Source organism: Podarcis bocagei (assembly GCF_964188305.1).
Source record: "Podarcis bocagei genome assembly, chromosome: 4".
Taxonomy (NCBI): domain Eukaryota; kingdom Metazoa; phylum Chordata; class Lepidosauria; order Squamata; family Lacertidae; genus Podarcis; species Podarcis bocagei.
Genome location: NC_138128.1, coordinates 100479087 through 100504704, shown reverse-complemented (window position 1 = coordinate 100504704; position 25618 = coordinate 100479087). Strand labels below are relative to the sequence as shown.

General features: G+C 44.2%; 1 protein-coding gene across 1 annotated transcript; it reads right to left on the bottom strand.

Annotated features, from left to right (window-relative positions):
* Positions 1 to 623: 623 nt before the first annotated feature.
* Positions 624 to 7028, bottom strand: UPK3A (uroplakin 3A). The gene is made up of 6 exons (XM_081191208.1): positions 6950 to 7028; positions 4281 to 4439; positions 3683 to 3962; positions 2181 to 2263; positions 1179 to 1311; positions 624 to 777 (listed from the first exon to the last, which is right to left on the bottom strand). The coding sequence occupies exons 1-6, from the start codon at positions 7002 to 7004 to the stop codon at positions 663 to 665; spliced, it is 825 nt and encodes a 274-aa protein (XP_081047334.1). The 5' UTR covers positions 7005 to 7028; the 3' UTR covers positions 624 to 662.
* Between the last annotated feature and the right edge of the window lie 18590 nt (positions 7029 to 25618).

Below are 25618 nucleotides of genomic sequence, written 5' to 3'. Positions count from 1 at the left end.
AATTTTCAGCTTTGTAACCACTTTCCTCTGCCATTCCCCTCCCCACTCGGCCACGTTGACTCCAATTACTCAGTATTCTCTTCTTTTAAATTGGAACTTAAATACAGCATCAATTATGATACCTTTAGAAGTTTAAATTTGTACTCTACTACAATCAATTTTCACAAATCTAACGATTGCTTTATAAAAACCACACATGCTAAATGACCCTGGCTATATACCGTAACTTAAATCAGGGTAGCCAGTTTGGTGTCTTCCAGATGTTTAGAACTACAACTCCCATAATCCCTGGCCACTGGCTATGTTGGATGGGGCTGATGGGAGTTGTAGTCAGAAATACTGGAAAACATCAGATGGGCTACCCCCAACTTCAGTAACAGGACTTATAGCCCATTGCTCAAAGTTAAGAAGTCATTCAAGCAATTAATGTTGGAATATTATTTTGGACTACCCACCCAGAAAAGATCCCCTTTTAAACTTAAAAAAGTCATATATTTAAGTTCATCGCTGCTTGAGAATTGGAGATAAGTTCATGAATATTCCTGTTCTATGCATGGGACTAGTCACACGGGGTCACAGTTTTTTAAAGATGTGCAGTTTTGTAACCAGACTTCGTAACATCCACAGATGGTTTGCCACCTTTTCTGACTTGAAGACTATATTTAGTGGGCGGAAGAAGCTTCTAGTTCTGACTCAGAAGTTTCGAGCACTCTTGGAGAAGTCTGTTGGGTTGTTTGGGATTCGTATCTCATCTCAGTGGGAGTCTCTTCTGATGCCCTGGGAAAGAAAGAGAGAAGGAAGGAAGGAAGGAAGGAGAGGTTCACATCATGCAAGCCCTTGATCACTAGCTCACTTACATTTTAAACCAACTTCACTGAAAAGCATAATGTGAAGCAAGATGAATTTAATGCATATGCAAGCCAACTGATTAGGACAAGTTCATGATAGCTCAAGCGACACTTAAGCAACTGAAACAGAAAGCCACTTCAATCACCTTCCAGAGCTGCTCTCTTAATGGTGCTATAAGGCTACATCTAGGGCAGTATTTTTCTGCAGCAAAACCCTCTGGGTTTCCTTCCCATGTGCATGAAGCTCTGAAGGGGTTCTATTGGGAGATGTTGATTGGATCTGAACCTTAATAATGGGTAGAGACAAAGCAGAGCACAAAAGAAACTCACGTTACAGTCAGAAGAGTCGCAGCAAGAAATCCAGCCACGAGGGTGAACATCAGCACACTCAGGATGGAAGTTATGACTATCATTCCACCACTTCTGCGACCTGGCCAGGTATCAATGGTAGAGGACCATTTTACTAGGAGAGGAAGTGGAGTGATGTCAGCCTTCTGCACAACCTATTTAGATGGGACAATGAAGTAGGGTTGCCATATTTCAAACAGTTAGAATTCGGACAGAAGTTGTTGATTTTCCCAGACATTTAGCCAATTTCTGCCTGGATGCTGCTTCTGACTGCAGTATTCCAGGTATGTCCACAAAATTCCAGATGTATGGCAAGCCTACAATGAAAGAACACTTGGCAACTGGTAGCTTGTTTCTTTTAACAGGAGGATTTGGTATAACAACACTGGACAGCCAAACAAGAAATGCCACTCCCATGAAACATACTGTTGCATGCCACCCCAATCTCTGAGAAGTGCCAGATTCCAGGGGTTGCAGGTGCTCACCCAGGGTTCGTGTGTCCATTTGGAATGAGGGACAGAAGAGACTGTGGAATCTTTATGATGTATGGTTTATTTACACATATGTACAACCTGAACCTACAATTGAGGGGTTCACAGCATCACCACCCCAAAAGGGTCTTGTTTCTTCCTTAGCTACAGCCTTCAAACAGAAATCATGCCTTGCTCTCAGGTATTGTTCTGACTCTCTCTCTAGCTTACTACTTTACTTCTAGATCACATTACTGCCAAACTCTGCTCTCAACTCTGGCTTTTGTCCTTCTCACTTTCTGTGAGTTCCATTTGCCATCTTCCACAGAGCCCCTTCCTTTGCTCCCTGAATGGCTCATCACCCAGGCTATCACCTCAGCAGGAAGCTGGCCTGCCTATTCCAAGAGTTAGAAGCCTTGGTTAAATTTTAATACTTGCTGGATCCGGGGATTAGAGGGGTCTCAGCATACAGTTTACTCCCCCCCAACCCCCCCCCCCTCATAATAATACTTACACTTTCTGGTTTTGATTGGTTGAGACCAGGGAGTTTGGTCTTTCATGACACCTGCTGTACTGTCTACAAGGACGTATTTAAACCTGGTAGCAAGAATGTGGAAAAGGCTTTACTATTCTGATAACAGAAGACAACATCTTAACGCACCAAAGCCCTGGCCTCTTACCTGCAGAATCCTCAGTGGAGGCTACAGTTCAGGCATAAGCAATAACCTATTAAGGCACTTGGCAAGCTGCTAGACTTATTAAGGCCTGGCTTGAGAATCTGGATCTCTGCTTGACAGAGATCTCGAGATGGTTCCTCCCAGGCTTTCTTGCCTTCCCCACCCCCTGCCACCCTCCTTGCCCCAGCCACCTTCGCCCAGAAAACACATCTGAGTCCCTGCTGAGCCAAGGGAGCTTGCAGGGATAAGCAGCAAGTGGGGAAGCCTGCATTGGCATCCTTCCTCCTGTCTTCTGCTTTAGATCAGTGCCCTTCCATGACGGCTTTGCAGCTGTTTGTGGCAGAGACCCAAATTCCAACACTTTGGTCTCTACTGAATATTTAATCTAGGATTAGTATACTAAGCATGTGGACAGTGGAAGAGGGAACTCTCTTGATCCTGCTTCCTGAATGCAACCCCCTTTTTTTTTTAAAGGCCTCTAAAAGCAGAGCGTTTCTGCTGGGTGCTGTAGCCCTCCCTACATTTTGCAAGGAGTATTCTGAATGAAGCCAACCTATTAAATCTGCTTTGGAGTCTTGGCCTATACTGTGCGCATGTTTTGCTGATCTACCTCAGGCTATGGCAAGTGACTCAGAGGGCTGCCAAGGGACTGCAGTGAGGCTCCAGAGTCCTTGGGAAGAGACTTGCTGCAGTTGCAGCTAAATGCAGGTCAGCTGCCTTATTTTAAATTTGTACGCTGTTTTGAGTATTTAAAAGCAGCTTGTACAAACATAAAGCCGCAGCAGGAACAATCTTGCTGACTTGGGAGCAAAATGGGTTTGCAAAGGAGAGGGGGCCTTTTCTGTGGTGGTGCCCCAGCTGTGGAATTCCCTCCCCAGGGAGGCACTGGTGTTTCTCAGTCTTTTCAGCATTGGCCAAGACATTGGTTTTATGACCTCTGTTTTGCTTAATAGTCTTGTAGTTCATTACCTTATTTCTACTGCTGCACTTAGATAGATTATATTGAATTTTTACTGCCCTGGAATCTCTGTAGAATACTTTAAAACAACCAAATTAAAAGAAGCAAAAGCAAGACAATAAGAATAAAAGAATAAAAGCCACCAAAAGCAAATGTGTTCTTCCTGAAAAAGCTCATTTTCCAAGCTGGGCACTACACTGAGGAGTCTCAACCTCCCCCTCCAACCTTCAACCACCCAATTTCACTTTGTGGGAATACCTGGGGAAGGATTTGGATGTTGATCTTAATTCCAGGAAGACTTATAATTAGAGGGTGTTCTGTCCCTTTCAGGTTAGCCTGAGCACTTACGTTTTAGAAACTTTCTTGGGGAGAAATGCTTACCTGTAGGCTGTGTCTTGGGAGAGAGGCGGATTACAAGCATCTAGAAAATTTGGGTCATACAAACAAGTGGCATCATCACCAACTCTGACCAGATACTGAGACAGGATGGCAGGTGCTTTGGTGGCGTCCACAGCATCAGACAGCTTGGGAAGCGACGCACAGTTTGGAACATTAAAGACCGCAGCTTTGTAAGGCCCACTTTGTCCTCCACTGGTTTGCTGGAAAGTTGCATCGAGAGGTTTACTACTATTGTCCATAAGAAAGGAACCTGAAGTACTTGCTGCAGCAGAAACAGACACATGCAAAAAGTTCACGTGACAGTTTGTACATGGCACTCACCAGCACTATCAGCTTCTTTATTTAAGTAACTGTTAGCAGTGTTTTTCTTGTGTCTCTGCAGGAGAATGGCCAGTGGCCATTTGCCAAAATGACTGTCTACCCATTCCAAACTTTGCCATCCAAGTGGAAACTGCTATCTGTAATTGCTTCTGTATAGGAGCCTGTGACAGGGACAGGTTTACTCCAGTTCCAAACAATATAATATCTGCTTTTGGGGACCCCCCTTGAACAAGGACAGACACAATAAGCACCCACTTACCAGAGTCCATCATGACATACAGGTATACTTCATAGGCTGCTCCTTTCAACATCGAGCCATCAAACACACAGAAGGGCTTCTCCAAAGCAACTGTTGTGAGGGTGGGATTGTTTGTGGCAAATTTGGGGTTTGCAATTTGTGGTCCCAAAGTCTGGCCTTCTAGAGTAAGAAGAAAAATTACTTGCTATTAACTTTGGAACAGTCAATCACTCAGCTTCCCAGGTTCAAACAAAAAGTTGTTGTACTCTTTGAACTTAGGGAGAGGGGTATATAGACAGTCTCGTAATGTTGGCATGTGTCTGTCTTGAACCTTTCTGTTCTGTTCTTTAGCCCAAGCATGCACACCACTTCTACTTTAAAACCATATATTTTTATGCTGGCAGTGCTGCTATGGCAACCCACATCAGAGCAGGCGGCGACTCAGCTGTGGGTCCTGATCCCCCAGTTGAAGACCCATGCCATAGGCATTCACATAGCCTGGTGCTATCAAGATTAAGGGAGTGACACCCGTGAGGGTGCATTTTACCACAGCCTAAGTGGCTGAGTTAGAAGCAAGGAGATTCTCCAGTCAGGTCTTACCTCTATAGGAACTTCTTTGTTTCTACCTGCTGCCTAACCAAGGAGGGGGTCTTGCTGGTGCCCCATTTGTGGCATGCTCTCCCACGAGACGCACACCTGCACACTCACTGAGGTCTTTTGAGGAACCAGGTGAAGACCTTTATTTTATCACAGGCTGTTTAAATGACAATGGATGTGGTCATTTGCTTTCCTTCTTAGACTCTTAGACTCTTTCTTAGACTCTTGCATCAAATAATTCACTAGCTGGTTTTATGCCATTTAAAAATTATGTTTTGCTGGTTTACTCTGCTTTGCTAGTTTTGTTTTTTTCTTTATAATTGGATTTATTGTTTTTATTGTTTTAAACTGATCAGATTCAGGGATTTGTTTGGGACTTAAATGTGCTTGCAAACCAGTGTGTGAGCGGTATAGACTTTAACAAACACTGTATGACTAGTCTATATAGTTAACAAAATATAGCACAGCCTTAAATTAGTCTGTCACTGTCCCATCTGCAGTATTTGGATGACAATACTAATCTGCTTTACAGGAGTTATGTAAGGATTACAAAACATATGTGAAGTGATTTGAATATTCACAAGCACTATCATCTGCGCTAAGCTTCTTTCTGCCCTTAACACAGAAAAGAGAGTGGTTCTCCTTTCCATTTCCACAAACAGCAAGCTAACTACATCCAAAGTTACAGAGGTCAGGGACATTACAACTTGCCCATAGGTCATATGTTCCTGTTCCTTTAACAGTTATTACATTGATCTTTGGTCATCTTTAGCACTTCCAAATCCTTACAGCAGCTGCCACCAGTAAATACCCAATCCTATGCAAATTTACAGCCCCCCCCCCCAGCAACCAATCCGGGAACCAGATAAGAAGATGGCTGCTATATGTTAGTAGTGTAGAACATCGACAGGGTCTCCTTATCCTAAAGATTTTGCCTATAAAAATCACAGGCACACAAGCCCCATCTATGGTTTTATTGCAGAGGTGGCCAGCCTTTAGATTTGTAGGATCTACTTTGATTTTATTAGAATCCCAAGGTCCACCAATTAGGTGAGCATAACAAACAGATTGAGCCTAGGGATTTGCAATTGGTCCCATGACCAAGCTAACAAGCCATTTCACACAAAAATCTGTGCCTCATTTTCCAGTCCCCTTCAAATATTTCCCCCCAGCAACCTATTTGGGAGGGAGCAGGAGAGAAAGCTCTTTAGTTGTTGCTATCCACAGATGTTTGAGAGTTAGGTCTCCAGGTGATTTTCAGGATATTGGCAAAAGTTTCTCCCTTAACAGAGAAAACAATACCCTCGTCTGCTTTGCACTCTTGATGCTGAACTGAAGAGCATCACCACTACCAGAAGTTGCTGCAACAGCTTATGCTGCTAATAATTGTTGTGGTACTTAGTTGTACAAACCTTCAAGGCCAGAATTAACACAATTGGTGTTATGTTGTTCAAAGCCATGGGCAAATCTGATTAGTGATGCAAGACTTGAATTGTCAACAACACACAGCTATGAAAAATGACTCAGCATCTATGTGTTAATTAATAAACCATGTGGAAGGAAGAGTAATGAAATTTAAACAGATATTGGCTTACCCAAGTATATTGTATCTACTTTAGTATCTTCTGAGTTTACGAAGACTATTATAAAATATTGTCATTGGATATGTAATAATTGCACTCAGTGCAGCAGCACATACAGTGCGGCAGAGAGATTAACAATGACCAAGTTGCTCTATTATGGTCCCCCTTTAAGGCGCTTGATGCTCTGGGACCTTGTAGTGAGGAGCAATGGGTTACTTTTTGAAACAAAGGGGAAATTGTCAGTACCAGACATGCACACTTGAAAGCAAGTTCCATTGAACTTAATGGACTTGCTTCCAATGCAATATATGCTTAAGATTACATTAGAGTGCCATGTCTGAAAAGTATTTCCTAAAAATAAAGAAGAGTCTTCTACTTTGAATCCCAGAAAAAGAAAATTTCTCCCGCAGGGAAGAGTTTCCATGAAGAACCTTTCAGCCCAGTTGTGTAGCATAAACAGTATTAGGGAACAGGTTAAAGCAGGCACCACTCCTGATTCCAATGACTTACCTATGCACAGCTGCCACAAACAGCAAAAAATCAGCTGCAACCAGAAAGCCCACATAATCAGACAGTAGAGGAAGCCCCTGCTACCGGCAGCCCCAGCTCACAAATGCCAGCTCCACAGCTTGCACTAACTATATCAATGGTTCTACACCTTCCACTAATTGCTCTGTTCCACCAATCAGTGGCTCACATTCTGCTCCCTTTCAAACTTGCTTGCAGCCACCCTTTCTCATCCCTGCCCCAAACACACATTATCATCTGCATCTAATCTGTTGGGGGGGGGGAGAGCTGTGCCTGCCTCACCCAGTAGAAGCAGACTGCAGTCCTTCTGTCACACTTTTAGCAAGGTCTCATTTTTAAAGTTTGCAGTGTTGCCTGTTGTTACTGGAACTCACTCATAGTTTTCCCAAGGAAGCAGCAGCTTATTCTGAAGTTAAATGTAAAACCTCTTGCACAGGATGTTTTGCAATAAGAAAGGAAAGTATGTATGTATTTAAAATATTACATGCCTGAATGGCACCTGTAATGACAATGGCACATTGTTAGAAACTTTATTAGAGTGGCCAAGAGACTGATCTTTGGATTAGCACTGGCCTTCCCCACGGCAACCATGACCACCAGCCATGTTGGCAGGGGCTGATGATGGCATTTGCAGTCCAAAACATCCTGGAGCTCACCAGATTGATTGAGGAAGGCTGAATTAGAAAGGCACAAGTTATCTGTGGTCAAATCTCTAGCCCTCATCCTCCCACCGTAATGTGAGGTTGAGAATCCTGACCTACCTTAGAGGCTTGTTGAAGGGATGGCCGCAATATGTTCAGCACTTCAAGCATTCTGAAGCACATTATAAGCACTAAATGTTTTTATGACCACTGCTGCTAGTACTGGAGAAATGCTTTCACAGATGCCTGGCAGGCATAAATTTAGTAGGTTAGGCTTGCTTCTCTCAGTCCAGTATCTCCGTGCTGGGAATTTCTTGTTCTGTTCCTAGTTGGTCATGGATTTTATTTGCTTGTTTGTTTTATTCCATTGATTACAATGTTGATAGTGCAGAAGTTGGATTTTTGAAATGTTTGCTGTACAGGGACTAGATGCTTGAATCAGTGGGAGCCTTGCCTGAAGTGCTGCCGTCATAGAAAAGTGCACTTCCTGGCTGCAAGAAGCACCTGCAGACCAAAATCTCAATACACTGAGGACTCAGCTACACTGGCAAAGAAAAAGTGCTTTATATGCAAAATAAAAAAATTCCTTCCAGTAGCACCTTAAAGACCAACTAAGTTAGTTCTTGGTATGAGCTTTCGTGTGCATGCACACTTCTTCAGATACACACATGCACACGAAAGCTCATACCAAGAACTAACTTAGTTTGTCTTTAAGGTGCTACTGGAAGGAATTTTTTTATTTTGACTATGGCAGACCAACATGGCTACCTACCTGTAACTGCTTTATATGCGTTGTTTATGCATTCTAACACCGTGACACCAGATGGCACTGTAGAGTTCTGTTTTTGCCAATCCGATTTCTCATACAAAGTTTAAAAGGTGTTTAACCGAAACACTTCTTCGTTGTGTCTGGATCCAGCCTGAGCAAGAGTTGTGTCTCCCCCTGCCTTCCTTATTTACTCTTGAGCAGCAAGATGTGAAATGAGAAAAGATTAAGTAGCCTATGGGAGCTGAAATATTTAATTTTATTTTGAGCACATCAGTTCATAGAATCATAGAATCATAGAATCATAGAGTTGGAAGAGACCACAAGGGCCATCGAGTCCAACCCCCTGCCAAGCAGGAAACACCATCAGAGCACTCCTGACATATGGTTGTCAAGCCTCTGCTTAAAGACCTCCAAAGTAGGAGACTCCACCACACTCCTTGGCAGAAAATTCCACTGTCAAACAGCTCTTACTGTCAGGAAGTTCTTCCTAATGTTTAGCTGGAATCTTCTTTCTTGTAGTTTGGATCCATTGCTCCGTGTCCGCTTCTCTGGAGCAGCAGAAAACAACCTTTCTCCCTCCTCTATGTGACATCCTTTTATATATTTGAACATGGCTATCATATCACCCCTTAACCTCCTTTTCTCCAGGCTAAACATGCCCAGCTCCCTTAGCCGTTCCTCATAAGGCATCGTTTCCAGGCCTTTGACCATTTTGGTTGCCCTCCTCTGGACACGTTCCAGTTTGTCAGTGTCCTTCTTGAATTGTGGTGCCCAGAACTGGACACAGTACTCCAGGTGAGGTCTGACCAGAGCAGAATACAGTGGCACTATTACTTCCCTTGATCTAGATGCTATACTCCTATTGATGCAGCCCAGAATTGCATTGGCTTTTTTAGCTGCCGCGTCACACTGTTGGCTCATGTCAAGTTTGTGGTCAACCAAGACTCCTAGATCCTTTTCACATGTACTGCTCTCAAGCCAGGTGTCCCCCATCTTGTATTTGTGCCTCTCATTTTTTTTGCCCAAGTGCAATACTTTGCATTTCTCCCTGTTAAAATTCATCTTGTTTGTTTTTGCCCAGTTCTCTAATCTGTCAAGGTCGTTTTGAAGTGTGATCCTGTCCTCTGGGGTGTTAGCCACCCCTCCCAGTTTGGTGTCATCTGCAAATTTGATCAGGATGCCCTTGAGTCCATCATCCAAGTCGTTGATAAAGATGTTGAATAAGACCGGGCCCAAGACAGAACCCTGTGGCACCCCACTAGTCACTCTTCTCCAGGATGAAGAGGAACCATTGATGAGCACCCTTTGGGTTCGCTCAGTCAGCCAGTTACAAATCCACTGAGTGGTAGCATAGTCAAGACCGCATTTTACCAGCTTCTTTACAAGAATATCATGGGGCACCTTGTCAAATGCCTTGCTGAAATCAAGGTAGGCTATATCCACTGAGTTCCCTTCATCTACCAGACTTGTAATTCTGTCAAAAAACGAGATCAGGTTAGTGTGACATGACTTATTTTTCAGAAATCCATGCTGACTATTGGTGATCACAGCATTCCTTTCTAGGTGCTCACAGACTGTTTGCTTAATGATCTGCTCCAGAATCTTCCCTGGTATTGATGTCAGACTGACTGGGCGGTAATTATTTGGGTCCTCTCTTTTCCCCTTTTTGAAAATAGGGACAACATTTGCCCTCCTCCAGTCTGCCGGGACTTCGCCTGTTCTCCAGGAATTCTCAAAGATGACTGCCAGTGGTTCTGAGATCACATCTGCCAGTTCTTTTAATACTCTTGGATGCAGTTCATCTGGCCCTGGAGACTTGAATACATCTAAACTAGCCAAGTATTCTTGTACTATCTCCTTAGTTATTCTGGGCTGTGTTTCCTTTGCTGAATCATTTGCTCCAAATTCTTCAGGTCGGGCATTGTTTTCTTTATCGGAGAAGACTGAGGCAAAGAAGGCATTGAGGAGTTCAGCCCTTTCTGTGTCCCCTGTTTGCATTTCACCATCTTCTCCTCTGAGTGACCCCACTGTTTCTTTGTTCTTCCTTTTGCTACGAACATACCCATAAAAGCCTTTTTTCTTGCTTTTAACCTCTCTAGCAAGCCTGAGTTCATTCTGTGCTTTAGCTTTTCTGACTTTGTGTCTACACGTGCTGGCTATTTGTTTGAATTCCTCTTTGGTGGTTTTCCCCCTTTTCCATTTTTTGTACACATCCTTCTTTAATCTTAACTCAGTTAAAAGTTCTTTAGATAGCCACCCTGGCTTCTTTAGGCACCTTCCATGTTTCCGTCTCATTGGTATTGCCTGACGTTGTGCTTTTACTATCTCCCTCTTAACAAACTCCCAGCCATCATGAACTCCCTTTCCTTTTAGTATTACTGTCCATGGGATCTCACCCAGCACCTCAGTTGAGATCTCACTCACCTCAGTTGAGATCAAATAAGAGACCAAAATACTTCTATGTAATTCAAGGCATGCGCCCCAAGGCAAGGTTATTCCTTATTTTATAATTTACCATATACTGACAGCAAATATTCTTAGAAGAATATAATGACTCCAGATTAGTGTTGCCAAGTAAGTAAGAGACATGGATTTGAAAGATTCTGATTTAAATTTCTCCTTTGCTATTCAGCTTAGCAGAAGTGGATGGTTGCTCCATTGCAGCCCCTCTGCAATAATTGGGATAATAACACTAGGACCTGCCACGCAGGGTTCTTGTAAGAAAACAAATATTGCAGAGATTAGATAACCTTTTTGTTTTTAAATGTAGGAAATACAGGCCTGATTCTTAGATGGTATAACATGGCACATCTTACAAATTTGTATGAATAAAATTATTAATTTAGGAATCCCTTGTTGTCGCTAACCTGATATGGCAAGAATCCTGATTGCCGGGAGACTGCTAAGCATGTTCAACCTAGGATGTTTAGTCCTTCACACTGAAAGTCCAGGGACATTTGGGGCAGCCTTCCCTGTGAGCTCCCTCCCCACTGAATATCTCATGTAATCTCACATATCTGTCAACTCACATATTGAGCTGTGAGCAGTTCAATGCTGAGTAATCAAGTGCTGTGTGCGCATATGTCAATGTCCCCTTAGGAAACAAGTGTTGCTGCTCTAGAATGTCACCCATGCTGGGCACACTGCTTTTGTGAGGAGAGGAGCATGAAGTGGGCTCTGGCCCATTAAAAAGTATGTCACAATAAACTGACACACTTCTTCCTTCATACTGTGTTGTTCTATTAATTTGTGGCATCATTTTCTCTATTAACCTTGTGGGCATCCGCAAAGAAAGGCACATTGAGACATGGTGCTAAGGGATAAACTGAATGGGAAACTACATAAATGAAGAACAAAGAGACATGTGGGCTTGACTTTATTACATACGCTATTGACCACCGGTGACTCATGGCAAATTATGGACAGATACTTTTATTTAACATCTCTTAGTAGAGATGTCACATCTCTTAGTAAAAAGGTAAAGGACCCCTGACAGTTAAGTCCAGTCACGAACGACTCTGGGGTTGCAGCGCTCATCTTGCTTTACTGGCCAAGGGAGCCGGTGTTTGTCCGCAGACAGTTTTTCCGGGTCATGTGGCCAGCATGACTAAGCCAATTCTGGCGAACCAGAGCAGCAAGCGAAAACGCCGTTTATCTTCCCGCCAGAGCAGTACCTCTACAGTCATACCTTGGGTTGAAGTAGCTTCGGGATAAGTATTTCTGGGTTGCGCGCTGCAGCGACCTGGACGTAACGGAGCGCATTACTTTCGGGTTTCGCCGCTTGCGCATGCGCAGACGGTCAAAATGGCGTCACGCACATGCGCAGAAGCGGCAAATCGCGGCCCGCCCGCCAGTGTTGCGTTCGCTTCTGGATGCAAATGGGGCTGCAGAACGGATCCCGTTCGCATCCAGAGGTACCACTGTACCTACTGGTATTTATCTACTTGCACTTTGACGTGCTTTCGAACTGCTAGGTTGGCAGGAGCTGGGACTGAGCAACGGGAGCTCACCCTGTCTCAGAGATTCGAACCGCCAACCTTCTGATCAGCAAGCCCTAGGCTCTGTGGTTTAGACCACAGTGCCACCCACACCCCACATCTCTTAGTAGAGATGTTAAATAAAACATCTCTTGGTTTGACTTTAAAACTATAGTTTTTCCTATAATTCTTGTATGAATTTGTTCTTCCATGGGTGTGGGGGTATGGCAGGAGAGTTTGTTGAAGGTTATTGTTCTGTATAATATCTGTAAAAGATAAATGAGCAGTTTTGTTTTTTAAAAAAGAAAGGCAACTGTATGCCGAATAAATACCCCTATTATTAGAATTTGTGGTTAGTGTTTAATCAGAAAAGCAGTCCTGGGCATACATGAAACTGGAATGCCACTAATCATGTTCTGAACTATTTGGCAATCTCCATTAATAGTTTGAGAACAGCGCAGTTCAGATTCAGTTTTTGATACCAACCTGTCTTCTAGGTTGGCATCAGTTTACAGCAGTTTCTCAGAAATGTGTTGTACTCTGGAAAGCGAGGCGTTGCATCCTCTAGCGATAAACTTGGAGGATAAGCGGGGGGGGGGGGATCTGGTGACATTCAAGTACATTATCTAGCACAAATCACATTTACTTTGCAGTCTGACACAATACAGCTGTCATTGTTCATGTCCCACAGGACTTGCTCCTTTGGCAGGTTCTCTGCCTTTATTGGATGCATATATCACACACTCTCATGAAAGGAACAGCTTCTCTTAATGCGAGAGAACACACAGTATTTATACAGACATTCCAGGAGGCCTTTACATTTTTCTTTCCTTTTTTTAAAACTTGTCCTCCGCAAGTCTAGTTCTTCCAGTTAAGCAAGAGGGCGGGGGAGAAAGACCCTTGCATTATTTCTTACTTTGCATTCTGAAGATACTTTCTCACACTCACAGAAACCACTGTTGAGACCAAGCTTCTCCACCACTTATGTCCATGCCAAGATAATCTTCACCTAATGAGTCTCAGAATATCAGCCTGTGATTTTAAGCAAAAGAGTTTTCCTCTCAAAAAGCTGGATGTGTATCTTGAAATCTCCAAATGTGCCTGGATGATAGCAGGTGTGGCTTCTCCCAGCCATTCTTGTCCCCTACACAGCAATTTAGGGGAATGGCAAGAGTTGAGGAAGGAACTTGTTGCTGATGTGGGGTAAAATAACACACCTGGTTTCCAGATTGCATTTTGGTGACAGTACATGGACTGCTTTAAGATTCATTTCCCATTGCTGTTAGATTACTAACCCAAGGGTGGCACTGTGGTCTAAACCACTGAGCCTCTTGGGCTTGCCGATCGGAAGGTTGCTGGTTCAAATCCCCATGATGGGGTGAGCTCCCATTGTTTGGTCCCAGCTCCTGCCAACCTAGCAGTTTGAAAGCACGTCAAAGTGCAAGTAGATAAATAGGTACCACACCGGCGGGAAGGTAAATGGCATTTCCGTGAACTAGTAATCATGCTGGCCACATGACCTAGAAAGCTGTCTGTGGACAAACGCCGGCTCCCTTGGCCTGAAGCAAGATGAGCGCCACAATCCCATAGTCGCCTTTGACTGGATTTAACCATCCAGGGGTCATTTACCTTTTACTATTTCATATACAGTCATACCTCCATTTACGTAACCCTCTGGTTACGTAAACTTTGGGATGCACTTGCGGAAAACCCGGAAGTATTTTACTGGGTTTCGCCACACGCGCATGTGCAGAAGCGGTCCTCAGGTTGAGGAAACCTCAGGATCTGACTGGACCTCCGGAACGGATCCCGTCCGCAACCAGCGGTACCACTGTACTGTAGTTCCAACAATCCCTGCCCCAAGACACTGATCCCAGCAACTCTTCCCAGTAGGTCTTGCCCCAGTGTGGCAGTTGCGAGGAGTGACTGAAGGCCCCCGCCTTCCCACTGCTCCCTAAGACTCCTCCCCTGGTTCCTTCCCCAGCAGCCTAAGGCTCCTTCGTCTTGTCTCTCTTTGGTCTGCCCTCTTCATTTCAGGAGAAGAAGACTACCTGGCTTCCTCAGCAGCCTGCCTCATCTCTGCCTCTTGACCACCCTCTGCTTCTGTGTTTGAGTCTCTTCCTGCTCCCTAAACCTTGTTGTCCCTTCAGCTTCTGACACCTCCTCCTCCCAGTCTTCTCCCTCTTCTCCCTCTGACCACTCATTGTTGTCCCACCACCAATCCCCTGGCTCTGAGCCTTCTTCCCTGGGGGTTCCCCAGCTGGTGCCTCCCCCCACTCCTCTGAATCCAGCCCCTTCAAGACAATGAGGTACTGGAGGCTTATGAAACGGTGGGATTTGACTAGGCAGCATGAGGAAGGTGTTCTGGAAAGCCGCCTGAGGCATAAGGGGCATTATGGTTAGGCAGTCAAGATGTACAAAGTTCACTAGAATAACTGGGGGGGCTTTGTGCATAGGCACTATTCCTTGGCCCCATTTTAATATTTGATCATCAAATTTAGCTTAATTGGTTTGTGCTATACATGCTATACACACACACACAAATTCACATCTTGATTTTGGATCTTTTTGGACACTAAGTAACTATGGTTGTAGAAAGACAAATGAAGTATCACAGCATATACAGATTTATTCAAAACTCAGTGATTTAGACAACACCCTGCCCAAATAAGGCAACTTTGTCAGAAGAAAGGTGTGGAGGAACCGAGGAGGACAGTGACTATGGTCATTATAGGTGAATGACTGGCCGGTTGAAAGGTGACTTTCCATCCACTGTCTCAGCATCCGAGGTGTTCTGGGATGTTTATGCACATTTCAACTCCTCAGTAGTGAAAGAGTCTTCAGCACGTAAGTCCTGGGGACAGGAGAGGCTGGGCCAGTACTATGAAAGTGTTGTTCAGTTGTTAGGTGGCACATGTAAATCGTGTGTGTTTTTATGAGTGGCCTGTATAAGTATTGTGGGTATACATTAGAATTTTGTGTGACAGGTATGCGAATGGGGAAACACACAACACATACCAGTCTGTAAATGTACACAGTTCTCCATACTATTATTATTCTCCATTAGATTATTTAATTTCTATGACACTTCATACATTGAAAAGATCTCTAAGCAGTGTACAGAAAACTGAAGCAGCAGACAACTTAAACAAAATATTACAAAAATACAGTTATATATAAAGCTTCCTTCTGACACCCCCTCTGGGTTCTCACCTGGGGGCCAAACAAACTCTCAGCTCTCCCTCTGGACTTGCTTTTTATGCACAGTCCCAAGGTGGGCGGTCCTTCCTGGGGCTGCTCACGTCTGTGTCCCATTCAGCTGTACTCGCCACACACAGTTCCAGGTGCAGCAGGGGGTATGTTGAGGTTCTCAGGTGATCCAGAAGATGTGAAAATAGCCCCCCTCCACTCAGAGCTCTTTCTTCACCCTCTGCCCTCTCCCTCTCCTCCAGCTGCAAGGTGATAGGGACCAACCAATTAACTCCACAATGGACAATTTAGGGACAGTTTGCATAATAACCAGGACCAATGTTTCCATGGTCTGTACCACATCACATCACACATGAGAGATTGCCCCTTTTACATTTCACATGCAAGCTTTCTTACTCAGTTCTAAAAACTGGATTTTCGAAATTAAACCTGATTTTTTTGTGTTGGTTATTGTTCAATTTAATATTTTTGATGTGAAGATTTTTTCCTGTTTTTCATCATAATAAGCAGAGTAATAATTATTGATATATTGTATGCCTGGCTAAAGACTGCTGGAATTAGTTCTTTGGTTTAATTATATTTTACAAGCACTTTATGCAAGTATTTAATTGCATTCCTGCAAATATGCTGTTCATTATATTCAGCCTCTTAATGTGATGATGAGATTTGTTGATGCCATAATGAGCTTTATTAAATCCCATGGCATACATGTGCCACAGTTAACTGTAGCCAGTTCCTCTATGAAAAATAGCTGTAAACTGAATTATATTGGTTTCCTGAGCCTGTTTATGGATCCTTCCCTGCCCTCCTCTCTCTGATGAATGGCCAGGTTGTTCACTTAGTCACCTGAAGAGGCAGGAGCTCCCTTGCCCCGTTTATTATAGCACTGGTATGAAATGTCCTTTCTTATACACAAAACAATGAGTTCATATATTGAGGTGCAGTCTTCTAATCCACAGTACCTCCTATTATTCTGTATCCCCATTTCTCTTGGGTTTTTATGTCCCAAAAGCAATGCAGTGGGGGAGGAGAAGGAAGAAAACCCATTCCAAGATTAAAACAAGTGTGGGAGTGGCAGGGGGGGGGGAATAAAGAAATGCCATTTGTGGGAAGTGATTATTTCATATCAAAGATGAGGAGATTATTTGATGTGTTTCCAATTGCTGCTTCCTTTGACATTAGAGTTGTTCTTTTACCTCACGAATGCACTTATATTCTTGCTTACAGTGTCAACAAGCATTTCTCCTGGCTTCGGAAATATTCAGGAGCAGCTGGTTTTAGGGAAGAGAAGTGCTCTTTGTTCTGATTTTGGCATTAGCAAGAGAGAAGTGCTACGTTGAATGAAAATTGCAAGTCAGTGGTGCCCTCTAGTGAAATCCACAGGAATCCATACTCAACTGATACAAGTCTTTGCACAGCAAAATTAGCAAACGGAATTCATTGCCAAAAGATGTTATTATGGCTGTCTCTAATCATTGTGAATCAAGCTTCCACTGAATTAATGATTATGAGAAAGAGCTTCGGATTTATCAGGTGAAATTGATATTCATATGATACATTTCAGGAGTGAGGACTTGAACAGTTTGTACAAATCTGGACTTAGTTTTGAGTCCTGCTCTAGTTAGCGCTCTTGAGCTTCAGGGTGGCCATATTTTGAAGAGCAAAACAGAGGACACATTTGCTGACTTCTTTTAACTACAGATTGCTATGAGGACACTCATTTTACATACCCATGAAAAAGAGGACATGTGGCAACCCTATGAGGTGTACAAGGCACCATCCAGCTGTTTTAGGGACTCCACTCCAGAGTTGTGTAGGGTACATTCTTTAGCCTTTTCCTCTCTCAAAGACATCCCCAAGGCAGTGGAGATTTAGGGTCAGTTTTCCTTCTCTTAGATGGGCTGCCTTCCAGGTGGATGCCCCCACCTGCCCCTCACTTCCATCTACAGCATGGGAAGAAATCACGTTCTTGACCATTGGACCCACTATTGCTCTTGTCTGCTTAGTCCACCAAAGTCTGTCTTCACAAACACTTCAGAATCATTCCTTTTTATATAGATATATAAATATTTATTAGGATTTTACAAATTATAACAGACATATCAATACACACAAACACAAACAAAAATAAAATAAAAAAGAACAAGTATAGTTTCAATACCTTATTTTCTTAAAACTTATTTCACCGACCTCCTCATACCTCCCCTTTCTGCATTCCCATTTCAAAAATTTAGTTCAGCAAATCCTCACCCTTAATCTTGTCTAATTCTCATCGTTACTTTTCTTTCAACTTAATCTTTACAGCTGTACTCCATTTAATTTTAAAAACCACATAATTCTAAGACTCATAAATTTTACAGTATTTCTTAAGATAATTCTTAAATTTCTTGCAATCTTCTTCCGCCGTCTCTTTTCCCTGGTCTCGGATTCTGCCAGTCATTTCTGCTAGTCCCATGTAGTCTATCACCTTCATCTGCCATTCTTCCAAGGTGGGTAGATCTTGTGTCTTCCAATACTTTGCGATGAGTATTCTTGCTGCTGTTGTAGCATACATAAAAAATGTTCTGCTGGAACATTTGGAAGAGAACACAAGGGCCATCGAGTCCAACCCCCTGCCAGTGGCGTAGCGTGGGTTGTCAGCACCCGGGGCAAGGCAAGTAATTTGCGCCCCCTAACCCGTGGATTTGCGCCCCCTAACCCGTGGATTTGAGCCCCCTAACCTGTGGATTTGCCCTAACCCCAGATGTTGCGCCCGGTGCGGCCGCCCCCCCCTGCACCCCCCACGCTACACCACTGCCCCCTGCCAAGCAGGAAACACCATCAGAGCACTCTTGACATATGGTTGTCAAGCCTCTGCTTAAAGACCTCCAAAGTAGGAGACTCCACCACACTCCTTGGCAGCAAATTCCACTGTCAAACAGCTCTTACTGTCAGGAAGTTCTTCCTAATGTTTAGGTGGAATCTTCTTTCTTGTAGTTTGGATCCATTGCTCCGTGTCCGCTTCTCTGGAGCAGCAGAAAACAACCTTTCTCCCTCCTCTATGTGACATCCTTTTATATATTTGAACATGGCTATCATATCACCCCTTAACCTCCTCTTCTCCAGGCTAAACATGCCCAGCTCCCTTAGCCGTTCCTCATAAGGCATCGTTTCCAGGCCTTTGACCATTTTGGTTGCCCTCCTCTGGACACGTTCCAGTTTGTCAGTGTCCTTCTTGAACTGTGGTGCCCAGAACTGGACACAGTACTCCAGGTGTGGTCTGACCAGAGCAGAATACAGTGGCACTATTACTTCCCTTGATCTAGATGCTATACTCCTATTGATGCAGCCCAGAATTGCATTGGCTTTTTTAGCTGCTGCGTCACACTGTTGGCTCATGTCAAGTTTGTGGTCAACCAAGACTCCTAGATCCTTTTCACATGTACTGCTCCCAAGCCAGGTGTCACCCATTTTGTATTTGTGCCTCTCATTTTTTTTGTCCAAGTGCAATACTTTACATTTCTCCCTGTTAAAATTCATCTTGTTTGTTTTTGCCCAGTTCTCTAATCTGTCAAGGTCGTTTTGAAGTGTGATCCTGTCCTCTGGGGTGTTAGCCACCCCTCCCAGTTTGGTGTCATCTGCAAATTTGATCAGGATGCCCTTGAGTCCATCATCCAAGTCGTTGATAAAGATGTTGAATAAGACCGGGCCCAAGACAGAACCCTGTGGCACCCCACTAGTCACTCTTCTCCAGGATGAAGAGGAACCATTGATGAGCACCCTTTGGGTTCGGTCAGTCAGCCAGTTACAAATCCACTGAGTGGTAGCATAGTCAAGACCGCATTTTGCCAGCTTCTTTACAAGAATATCATGGGGCACCTTGTCAAATGCTTTGCTGAAATCAAGGTAGGCTACATCCACTGCGTTCCCTTCATCTACCAGGCTTGTAATTCTGTCAAAAAACGAGATCAGGTTAGTCTGACATGACTTATTTTTCAGAAATCCATGCTGACTACTGGTGATCACAGCATTCCTTTCTAGGTGCTCACAGACTGTTCGCTTAATGATCTGCTCCAGAATCTTCCCTGGTATTGATGTCAGACTGACTGGGCGGTAATTATTTGGGTCCTCTCTTTTCCCCTTTTTGAAAATAGGGACAACATTTGCCCTCCTCCAGTCTGCCGGGACTTCGCCTGTTCTCCAGGAATTCTCAAAGATGACTGCCAGTGGTTCTGAGATCACATCTGCCAGTTCTTTTAATACTCTTGGATGCAGTTCATCTGGCCCTGGAGACTTGAATACATCTAAACTAGCCAAGTATTCTTGTACTATCTCCTTAGTTATTCTGGGCTGTGTTTCCTTTGCTGAATCATTTGCTCCAAATTCTTCAGGTCGGGCATTGTTTTCTTTATCGGAGAAGACTGAGGCAAAGAAGGCATTGAGGAGTTCAGCCCTTTCTGTGTCCCCTGTTTGCATTTCACCATCTTCTCCTCTGAGTGACCCCACTGTTTCTTTGTTCTTCCTTTTGCTACGAACATACCCATAAAAGCCTTTTTTCTTGCTTTTAACCTCTCTAGCAAGCCTGAGTTCATTCTGTGCTTTAGCTTTTCTGACTTTGTGTCTACACGTGCTGGCTATTTGTTTGAATTCCTCTTTGGTGGTTTCCCCCCTTTTCCATTTTTTGTACACATCCTTTTTTAATCTTAACTCAGTTAAAAGTTCTTTAGATAGCCACCCTGGCTTCTTTAGGCACCTTCCATGTTTCCGTCTCATTGGTATTGCCTGACGTTGTGCTTTTACTATCTCCCTCTTAACAAACTCCCAGCCATCATGAACTCCCTTTCCTTTTAGTATTACTGTCCATGGGATCTCACCCAGCACTTCCCTAAGTTTTATGAAGTCGGCTTTCTTAAAGTCAATAAATTGAGTCCTAGTATGCTTGGCTGCTCCTTTCCGCTGTATAGTAAACTTCAGAAGAGCATGATCACTCGCGCCTAATGATCTTTCCACTTCTACCCCACTAACCAGGTCATCAACATTGGTTAGGACCAGATCTAAAATGGCTGTTCCTCTTGTTGCTTCTCCCACTTTCTGGACAATGAAGTTGTCTGCAAGGCCAGTGAGGAATCTGTTTGACCTTATGCTCTTGGCTGAGTTTGACATCCAACAAATATCCGGGTAATTGAAGTCCCCCATTACTACTATCTCCCTTCCTTTTGCATGCTTGGCCATCTGTTCCAGGAAGGCATCATCTATGTCCTCCGTTTGGCTTGGGGATCTATAGTAAACTCCCACAATGAGGTCACTGTTATTCTTCTCTCCCTTAATTTTGACCCAAATGCTCTCACTTTGGCTTTGAGGTTCTAAATCTTGAATCTCTTCACAGGTATACACATCCCTCACATATAACGCCACTCCTCCTCCTTTCTTGTCTGGTCTGTTTCTCTGAAATAGATTGTATCCCCCCATTTTTACATTCCAATCGTGGGACTTATCCCACCAGGTTTCAGTGATGCCTATTATGTCATATTTAGTTTGCTGTACCAAGAGCTCAAGCTCATCTTGTTTATTTCCCATGCTTTGCGCATTAGTGTACAGACATTGAAGTCCATTAATCATTCCCCCGTGTCTCTTATTTAAGGATTTTTTCCTCCCACCACTAGGTCTGCGTGCTGTTGGCTCCATTTGGTCTATGACATTTGGATGATCATCTTCATCAATTGATAGACTCCTACCTTCAGGAGCACTGTCTCCCTCCCCCACATTAGTCAGTTTAAAGCCCTCCTGATGAGGTTTCTGAGATTTTTTGGCAAAAACATTTCTCCCAAACGTTGTGAGGTGCAGTCCATCACTTGCCAGAAGTCCATTTTCAAGAAACTGCAGTCCGTGATCTAAGAATCCAAACCGTTCCTGTTTACACCATTTGCGAAGCCAGCTGTTCACTTCCACTATTTTCCCCTCTCTCCCTGGGCCACGTCGTTCAACTGGGAGGACAGATGAGATGACAATTTGTGCATTTAATTGCTTCAATTTCCTGCCCAGAGCCTCGTAGTCTCTTTTGATCTTCTGGAGGCTATTGCTTGCAGTGTCATTGGTTCCCACATGAACCAAGAGGAAGGGGTATTTGTCAGTGGGTTTTATGATTCCTTGCAGTCGTTCAGTTACATCTTGGATCTTAGCCCCGGGGAGACAGCACACTTCCTGAGACATCTTGTCAGGCCCACAGATCACTGCTTCTGTTCCCCTCAGTAGGGAATCCCCTATCACCACTACACGCCTCCTCTTAGGTTTGGTCGGGGTTCTTCCGTGAGCTGTCCATTCCAAGGTCGCCTGCACATTCCCTAGACTTTGCTGGACTGACTTTGCTGCTCGTCTTCATATACCTGATCGACTGTAATGAGGGAGAGATCCTCAAATGGAGTCTACTCTTCGCCTACCATGCTAGGGGAGAGGACCTCAAAGCGATTGTGTATTTCTAAACAATCAGAGCGAACCCTGGGCCTCCTACTTCTTTGAGTCACGTTTCTCCATATATCTGGCCTCCTTCTCAGGGGAGTCCCCTGTCTCCTCCTTGGTGGAGACGGTGTGCTCTGTTGCTTCCGAGAAGAGCTCCAGCTCTCTAATTCTTTGGAGCGTAGCTACACGTTCCTCCAGTTGCTAGACTTTGTCTTTTAAGAGGGCAATCAACATGCAATTGCTGCAGGTAAAGCTGCCTGCAACGTTTGGCAAGATGGCAAACATTGCGCAGGAACCGCAGGCGACTGCAGCTGTTCCCTCCTCCTCCATCTTGAGAACGTGTCGTTGGGGGTGGCTACAGCGGTCCTCCATCATAAAAAGCGTGAAGACAGGACTAATAACTCCCCCCACAAAAAAACCTAGGTCTCCCCCAACAAACGTTTGAGACTAGCTCCCCTAAATCTAAAAGATGGATCAAACTGCTCCTTCTTCAACTGCTGCCCTGCTAGCTCTGATAAGCTCCTCCCACAGCTAATCACCTGCCTCAACAGAAACCCTGCCCCCTCTGACCTTTGCACAGGGAGAACAGCTAATCAGCCACAAAGAAACACACACACACACACACAAGAAAACCCTTTTTGCTCCTTCTTCAACTGCTGCCCTGCTAGCTCAGATGGTATGCAACTAGATGCTAGATGGTATGCAACTGTTAGATGGCATCAGTGCCAACTGGATGCCAACTAACAGTGCCAACTGGATGGCATCAGTGACAAGAGACTAGGATTTTTGAGGGGGCTCGGGCCCCCTCAGGCCCCATGGAGTCGGCGCCTATGTGCTCTACGGAAAAGCAGGACATTCTGGGATCAAATCAAAAACTGGAATGACTGCTGCAAATCTGGGACTCTCTGTGGAAAATAGGGACACTTGGAGGGTCTGTTTTCTCATAGACTTCTATGAACTGAGTTTTGTTTTTTTAAATATACAGTAGCTCCTTATACCTTTGAGGCTATTTTAAAAGAGTTATTGAAGCTCCTCTTTTAAGGGGTGTGTGTGACTGCATGTGTGTCAGGCTTCGGGGAATCTGATTCCTCCCACAGTGGGCAGCCAATAATTAGATAAACAAGAAGAGTTCTTAAAGGTAAAGGTAAAGGTACCCCTGCCCGTACGGGCCAGTCGTGTCTGACTCTAGGGTTGTGTGCCCATCTCACTTAAGAGGCTGGGGGCCAGCGCTGTCTGGAGACACTTCCGGGTCACGTGGCCAGCGTGATGAAGCTGCTCTGGCGAGCCAGCACCAGCGCAGCACACGGAAACGCCGTTTACCTTCCCGCTATAAAGCGGTCCCTATTTATCTACTTGCACTTAAGGGTGCTTTCAAACTGCTAGGTGGGCAGGAGCTGGGACCGAACGACGGGAGCTCACCCCGCCGCGGGGATTCAAACCGCCGACCATGCGATCGGCAAGCCCTAGGCGCTGAGGTTTTACCCACAGCGCCACCTGCTGTGGGTTCTTACCAAGTTCTTACCAAGTCTTTATTCACTATTCACAGAGAGAGGCTTTGAAAAGTGCCTCTCTTGCAGTAATGGCGTTGCTCTGAGTAAAGCCCCCACCCTCTCCATCTCCCGTATTATACGCCATCCCTGTGTTGGCTGATCTGTGCTTTCTGCCTCTGTGCTTTCTGCCTCTGAGCTTTCTGCCTCTGAGCTTTCTGCCTCTGAGCTTTCTGTTCTCCTACTTTCAATGCCTGCTGGGTTCTGGGAGAGGGGGATCTGGAATGCTTTTTAAAGACACTGAGTCTGTCAGCTGTCTCTCCCCTGGTGCTTCTTCTTCCTGCTGCTCCTCTCCCAATATCTCCCAGCTTCTCCCCTCTGCAGCCTCTGCGCTAGGACCTTCCACAAACCACTGTTGTAAATCTATACTGTCTCCCTCTTCTCTGGCAGGTTCAGGCTGCCATTCCTCCCCTTCCTCTGCCCAGTCCCTGACAATCTGTGATGCTGCTGTTTAAATCTCCTTAGCCACACGCCCACAAGGCTTCCCTTGTGGTACATACTGGCCCTGTATGATTGTGTTACAAGTGATCACTCACTTGCATGGCAGCAAATGATGAGATTTTGCAGAATTTACTTGCTTCACCAAAGCACTGGAAGATTCCACTTGAAGTTGAAATGGGTTGTTTGGAATTCAGGATAAAGGGCACTATAGAAATTTGATTTATAATTCATGTTCTTTGGGCTTCACTCTCACTTTTGGAGTTTACCAAATTCATGTGTTTGCACCATGATGTCTCCAGCAGTGCTTCTGGGGTGTAGGTTGTTTAAAAATCAAGGATTTGTTATGAGAATGCTAAATAAAAGGGTTTTCCAAAATAGCAAAATAATTCATCCCTTTGTTTTGTTACATCTTCAGATATGGTCTTAGTGCGTCCTATTTAACTAATCATGATACCATAGAAGTATAATTGTGTGATTCTGTCTCTGATGCCACAGCAACCGGTTAGTGCTGATACTCCAGAATAAGAAGTTCTTGTATCACAGCAAGATCTGAGGCTGGGCTTAAGGAGAATTAAGGAGAGTTGGAAGAAAAGTGCCTGAAGCCACAGAGCATCAAGTTTTTAATGTTTCATGTTTTATTATGTTCTGTTGGGAGCTGCCCAGAGTGGCTGGGGAAACCCAGCCAGATGGGTGGGGTATGTATGTATGTATGTATGTACAAACAAACAAACAAACAATGCAGTGGTTTGCTTTTTTTTTAGATGTAAAAATTAACCTCTTCGTCCCTTGTAGATGCTCCCATCACATCTATGTGGGCCCAGGACTCATATGTTCTAGGATTCTTTTGTAAGGGGACAAGATTAATTTGGCTCCGGGTTTGCTGGAGAATAGAGTGATTCCTGCAAATACCAAAGTTTGCCATCTTTCCTGTAGAGTTCACAAAACCGTCTCAGTCGCCATTAAGTGATCATTCTGAAATGTCCCAGTACTTGCAGCAATGGCTCCACTGAGCTCCACACAGTCCCTCCCATCTTGGAGATCCCTTTTCTTTAGGAGCCAACTAATTCCTTGGCAACCTTATTCTATAAAGAGTTCAGAATTGAACGAGTGCCTCCATGAACAGATTTCACTGTACCTTAACTCCTAAAGGCTGGCAATTCAGAGAGCCATCCTTCTGTTCACTCTCTTGCAGCCCTTATTAATATTCAACAGCATTCTGTGCCACCCTATTGAATAATTCACTTCCTTTCTTCTAAGCCATCACAGTGTTAATTTCTCTACAATTACTTAAAACAGATATGACTGAATTTCAGCTATGGAAAAATGGTTCCCTGATAAGACTGGTGTCTGGAGGCACCCGCACCATATCTGCCATTTTTCTGAAACCAGGACACCAAGCCTTATGAGGAATGGTTGAAGGAGCTGGCTGCATATGTTTAGCCTGCAAAAGAGGAGACTGAGACAAGTTATGATAGCCATCTTCAAATATCTAAAGGGCTGTCCCATGGAAGATGGAGCAAGCTAGTTTTCTCCTGCTTTGAAGGGTAGGACTCAAACCCATGGCTTCAAGTTATAAGAAATGAGATTCTGGCTAAACACCAGGGGAAACTATCTGAAAGTAAGAGCTGTTC

Bases quoted from the DNA above. Each gene is read 5' to 3' on its own strand.
- UPK3A (XM_081191208.1), bottom strand. From the start codon at position 7,004: ATGTGGGCTTTCTGGTTGCAGCTGATTTTTTGCTGTTTGTGGCAGCTG. The intron at 4,440-6,949 runs GTAAGTCATTGG...TTCTTACTCTAG, and splicing joins TTTGTGGCAGCTGTGCATAG to AAGGCCAGACTTTGGGACCA. The intron at 3,963-4,280 runs GTAAGTGGGTGC...TTTCTGCTGCAG, and splicing joins GTATGTCATGATGGACTCTG to CAAGTACTTCAGGTTCCTTT.